General features: G+C 43.4%; 1 protein-coding gene across 2 annotated transcripts in view; it reads left to right on the top strand.

Moving 5' to 3' along the window:
* Positions 1–1,050: 1,050 nt before the first annotated feature.
* The window catches only part of CRISPLD1 (cysteine rich secretory protein LCCL domain containing 1), a 37,739-nt gene continuing 32,789 nt past the window's right edge, over positions 1,051–6,000 (top strand). The window contains exons 1-2 of one of the 2 annotated variants that reach the window (XM_005517081.3): positions 1,051–1,152; positions 1,994–2,316. In XM_005517081.3, coding sequence (XP_005517138.2) covers positions 2,059–2,316 — 258 coding nt within the window. In that variant the 5' untranslated portion in view covers positions 1,051–1,152; positions 1,994–2,058. Of the gene's footprint in view, positions 1,153–1,993; positions 2,317–6,000 lie in introns of those variants that run through there. The other variant, XM_014253872.2, reaches the window with a different exon arrangement.

Here is a 6,000-nt window from a genome sequence, read left to right as displayed (position 1 = left end):
ATCCTGCACTTAATTCTAGAGTCTTTAGGGAAATTATAACTAAAACTGAAAAAGAGAGAGCTCAAGAAGCAGCAGTGTGTTACTTGCATGGCATTGTTTCTCTTGGGCCCATGAAATTTGGAAGCATTTATAGGGCTGGTCTGAAGCCAGCTGGATTCTGATGAATTTTAACCTCAGCCTCTCAGTTTCTGAAAATGAAAATACAGAAAACTTTTGGAAGCTGATACAGCAGTCCTGTGAAGACTGGAAGTTGGTCAATCCTGCCGTTAGCTCAATGTAACAAATTATACTAAGTAAATGAAACGTCAACCCCATCAGCTCGTGAAAAATTTCAGTCCAGAAGACTTCGATACAACAGAAAGTATGTATCCGATGCCTATTCTTGCTTGGCACAGAAATGAGCGGTTACAAACTTTTGATTTCTGCTTTGTAAAGTCTCATGTGGCTGGGTTTGAACCCACAATAAAATTCCTGTCCTGTTACCTCCAGCCATATTCATACGTTCTGGACTTTTGCGGAGCTCACAGCCTTTTCTCTTTGCTGCGTCTCAGCGGGAACAGGCCGGTTTAGCATTCTCTTGCCTGCTGCCAAGGATGGAGGCGGTTGGGGACGGGGCCCCCCTAAACTCTTCTGGGCGATAGCTTTTGCAGGACCGCGGCCAGCTTCTGGCTGAGGCTGCGCTCCCGGCCAGCCCTCGCTGCCCGCCGGACTGCAGGTATCGCCCCTGGGGCTGGTGCGAGGTCCGCCGCCCCCGGGTGCTGCTGCCGGGGCCGGGCGCGGAGCCCGGAGCGCGGCCGTCCCGCCCCGCGGGGTGCCGGGGAGGGGTGGCCGCCGCACGTCACCGCCGCCTGCCATAAATGCCCGGCGGGGCGGGAGCCGTGGGGAGAAGCGTGGAGCGACTCGGGGCGGTGGTGGCGACCCGGAGGCGGGCGGGGGAGGCGGCGGCGGCGGCGGCTGAGCTCGGCGGCAGCCCCGCTCCGCTGCTCCGCTGCTGGACACGTCCGCGCCCGCCGCGCCGCTCCCAGCGCTGCTCCGCCGCAGCCGGCGGGACAAGGCTGTGCCCTCGCCCCCCGGCCCGAGGCGGGCGTGGCGAGGAGGCGGGCGGCGGGGCGAAGCTGGCTGCGGGGAGAGCAGGCAGCCGCCGCCGGAGGGGTAAGGGCAGTGGCGGGGGGAGCATCCTCCCCGCAGCCCCCTCCCCGCGGCGGCGGGAGGACGGGCGGCCGGGCAGGCCCCACGGAGAGCGGGGCCGGGTGCGGGAGGCGGCGGCGCGCTGGGGAGCGCTCGGTGGTGCCCGAGCGCCTCTTTGTGTTTCCCTCCCAGCGGCTGGTCCGGTGTGGCGGGATTCGCGCCTGCTCACCCGGGGTGAAGGAGTGACCTCGGCTTTCCTACCTAGAGCGCTCGGTCGTTGTTAGAGTATCGCATTCTTGGAAACGGTACTACTTTTTCTGAGTTTTCGGTGCTTGGGAAAGCCCGTCTCCCCCGCTTTCGTGTACGAGATCGATACCTTTAGTTTCATTAGGGTTTTGGAAATCGTCAAACAAAAGCTTTAATCAAAGTCATATTTTGAAGTGCACTAAGAGGCGATATTTTGCATCAAGTTAATTGTGGATTTCAGTTTACTTTTTGGCAATGACTGTGAGCCCTTAACCTTAAGTTCCAATACTGGAAGACCTTATCTACAGTCTAATCTTCATTGATGTCTGGCTCTTTTTAAGTAGCTATGAAAAGCATGCTTTTTGCATGCAGGCACTGAAATGTGCATGCCAATGTAATGTGTAAAACCACTTGAACAAACTGAAGTTAGTAAGGCTGAAGATAAGCTCTCTTCCCAAATCAACAGTGTGCACTTTTAGAGTAAAAAATGCAGCACCCTGCTTTCTCCCCCTAGAACAACAGTTACAAAATCTGTATGAACTAGAGATTCTGTTGCTTCATAAGGACAGGCCAGTCCTTCAGTCTACAAATCACATTACTCTCTCTTATGCATTTGCAGCCAGCAAACCTGGAAGAAAGACTTTGTCTTGGAGCTAACTCCTGAACATTTTGAGATCATTCATCATGAAGTATGTAGTACAGGAATGGCTCAGAGTAACTACCTTGCTATTCATAGCTCAAGCAGTTTCTGCAATGGTTCTTCCCAATGCCACGCTCTTAGAGGAACTTTTGGAAAAGTACATGGATGAAGATGGTGAGTGGTGGATCGCCAAGCAGAGAGGGAAAAGGGCTATCACAGACAGTGATATGCAAAGTATCTTGGATCTTCATAATAAATTACGGGGTCAGGTGTATCCACCAGCTTCCAATATGGAATATATGGTAAGGAAAAACGGATAGTGACATGCAGAAAAAATGTTTTTAGAATAGTTGCTATCACTTTATAAAACAGCATACTTTCAGTCTTAGTTTGCTTGTTTCCTCATTTAAAGAACTTGTCACTGTTTGTCTTTTTTTTTTTTTTGTACAGGTATGAACTGTGAGATAAAGATGCTTGTTTGTGGATCAAGTGTCATGCTCTACCTATATTAATGTGTTTAATTTCTCATAGCTCTCCTAAATTTAAGTGGCAGTTCCTCAGTGTTAAGGGCCAATTTCCAAAATTGCAGTACTCAATAAAGTTGATTATAATTGTGACCTAAAAAGTTACCATCTGAGAAGAGTACTGAACTATGAAGTTTCACAATAGCATGCATGTATATTTTTCCCATGCTTCTAGGTTGGATGGAATTTATGAGCAAAATGAGAGTTTTACAACAAGAAAGTCTTCTATTTAAGTTGGCATGTGTTACTGGAGGGCTGCATATTTCTGTGTTCAGATTAATAATGTAATGCATAATATCTGTTTATTTTTTTTTTCCTTAAGAAGCGTCTGTGTTTGGACTATTATTAGTGGCATTAAGTTCCATGTTTCTGAACTTTGTTTTTATGCCATAGTTCAAGGCTATTTCTATCTCTCCTTCCTAAGTAGATCAAATCAGATCATTAGAGCTTTTAAGAAGTCCAGAGGTTTGACAAAAATGGGCAACTTCTATTTTTCTGCACTTTTTTCCTGTATCCACACAGTATATTGTTGACTTATCTATCCATGCACCAGAGAAATAGCATTGTATAGGTTGTGTAGGTATAGATTGAGTTGTTTATATCAAATATTATACAGGTTTTTTGACAGTTTCCGTGACAGAAATTTATATTAACACATTTCCAGATCAAAATATCTTTCCTAGACTGGAATGGTTTCAACTCTTTCAGGTTGGATATTTGGTTGAACTGAGCATGTATATGTCCTGGAAAAATCATGCTTGCTTAAACCATCAGTAGAATCATAGGATGGTTTAGGTTGGAGGGGACCTTTGCAGGTTCTCTAGTCCACCCCCATTACAGGCAGTTTAACTTAAGTTTACCTATATGAGTGTCACTGTATTATACTTATATAATTATAATAGATATTATAGACTAAGAGCCATCAGAAAATTAGTTCATGGAATCACAGGATATGTTGCCACATATCATCTCCAAATAAAGGCATAATAATACCTGAAACCCCTTTAACCTGTTCAGTTACAATTGTCTGCAGTATTTGTAAACTTTGTTTTCTCTTGTGACTTTTTCAGACCTTGTTATAATAGAGGTTAACATTTTGTTCCCAGTCACTCAGGTTGATTTTTTTTTCTGGGAAGCTCAAGAACAAGCTATTAAGTCTCTTTGTAAAAGAAGAATTAGGAAAACTGTTGCTTTCCTGTGTTAAAATACTGCAAGCCTTTTTCTTGAGATTCTGTGAAAGCGCAGCTGATTTGTAGTTATGCGCCTTTTTCCATTCCTAATGCCATACTACATTTGCCTGTCTTATATTTCTTGGAAAGGAGAATTTGGATATATTCACAGAAGTAAGGTTTTTAACAGCTATATTCAAAGATTCCTCCAGCACTGCACACACTTGGGCTTAGACTCTGTGTTAGGTCTACATCTGGAACAAGTTTTTTTGGTTTTGTTGTTTTTTCTGTGCTCTCCAATTATGCCTGAGCCAGAGAGTACAAGTAGCATGGAAAAACAATTACCCAATTTTAACATCAAGGATGTTACTCAGAACAGGGCAGCAGCTTTCAAGGGGGTGGGATTCAATTTTGGCATAATACCCAAGGGAATGAGGGATTAGGATAGGCAAGGGTTTGAGACCTGTGAAGGCAAAGGTAAAGTGTGTGGTCAGAGAGATAGATACCTGTGGAGGGACAGGGACCCATGAGAAGGGTCTGGAGAGAGCCTGAGTGGTCAAGAAGGTGTTGAGAAATCGTTGTGATGGAGAGAAAGAACATTTGAATAATAAATATGGTTAAGCTAAGACCAGTAACTGTGATTTGGATCAGAAGTTTGTGGTAGGAGGTTAAGAGCACAGAAATTTGCTAAGAGTGGCTATTTAAAAAGTCTAAACCTGTTAGTAAGTGGGGAGGAAGATTGTATCTGGAGGAAGCAGGTGGGAGTCAGTATTGGGAATGGAGACAGGAGAGTTTAGAAGCCTACTGCATGCTTCTTGAAGGAACTACATGCTGCTTGAATAGAGCAAGGAAAGGACAGGACTTCTGAGTGTATGCACATATATTTTTATGGTGCTCTTAGAGATTTTCCTTTCAGTGTCTTACCAAAGATAATTATTAGTGCTCCAGAAGAGGGAAACCATCCCTCTAAATGCTTGCCTGATGTTTAGTGAGATAGATGAGTGCAGCTGAAATGCTTTTGTCTACTTTTGATGTGGTTTATTAATATAGACATGCTGGCAAACAGGTCTCCTGCTACTGGCGCAGTCATGACCCTGTATTCATGATGAGACTGATCCAAGTACTTAAAGAATCAGATTTTGTTTTAAAAAATGTAATTTCAGTGGTTTTTTCATTCTGAGTCATGACACTGTCTCCCTGCATGGCAGAATCAGATAATTACCAGTGCTGATAAAAGAACATTGGAATGCATAACTAAGGAATGGGTGGGATGGAGAACCACGCTGGGTAGGATCTATTGGCTTGATTAATTACTCACTTACAAAGTCCAGACTTACCTTTGAGATAAGGCCTGCAGTGTAAGATCTTGGTTCTATTAAAGACAAACAAAAAACCAACCAAACAACAACAACAACAAAAAAAAACAACCCAAGGAAAGCTAAAAATTTGCATGACTAAGCTGTACACTCTTGCCATATGCTTTGGAAAAGCAAACATTACTTGGCTGTCATAGTTCAGAGACCTAAAGTTACAGTGCAGTAAGGTTCACAGTAGCTAGGTCTAATGAACAAAGCGTTCTCATGGTTGTCTGGCTGAACTTACTGGATGAAAAGTTCATCTTCCCGAGTACTGTGACTCTGGTGGTGAGCAGTAATGGATTCCTAAGATAAGAGGATAAGAATAAAGCATGTGAAAAGAGAAACTTCTGCAGTGAAGCACTCCAGCTTCCAGCAAACAGCAGCTTAGGGACTTCCTTAATCTGCTGTTGTTCTTTTTGCATCAGATGGAATACTCTCACATGGAATTTTCTTCATGAGTTTGAAAGCTTCTGAGTCCACTTGTATTTTTTAAATCCATGGCATCAATTTGCAGAGCTCTATAAATTTAATTATGCAATGGGTGAAAAAATACATTTGTTTTCCTTTAAACTTGCTCTTCTATTTGATGCCTTATTTTTCTTTATCGTGAGAAATAGTAATTTCCTCAGTGATGACAAGGTTTTCAGCTGAAGAATCCTATTTCCTTTACTTGAAAACTGTTCTATCTGAAAAGCTGTTCCATTTTGCTATGATTCTCCTGTTTTCCTTTTAATGCAAAGGGGACAAACCAAACTGTGGATAGTCATGGCATACTGCAAATTGTTATTGTTGTATTTATTTTCTTCACTTCCTAATAGTTTCTAACATTCTTTTACTTTTTGACTTAGTGTTCTACAGCTGACATGTTTTATAGAGCTATTCACAATGACTTTAAGATCTTTCTAATGTGCTAGAGGTCATTTACTACACTACTG

Source organism: Pseudopodoces humilis, chromosome 1 (assembly GCF_049639895.1).
Source record: "Pseudopodoces humilis isolate 2021_Gansu_Grassland_sample_001 chromosome 1, ASM4963989v1, whole genome shotgun sequence".
In the NCBI taxonomy this organism is placed as follows: Eukaryota; Metazoa; Chordata; class Aves; order Passeriformes; family Paridae; genus Pseudopodoces; species Pseudopodoces humilis.
This window is presented reverse-complemented; position numbering and strand designations above follow the sequence as displayed.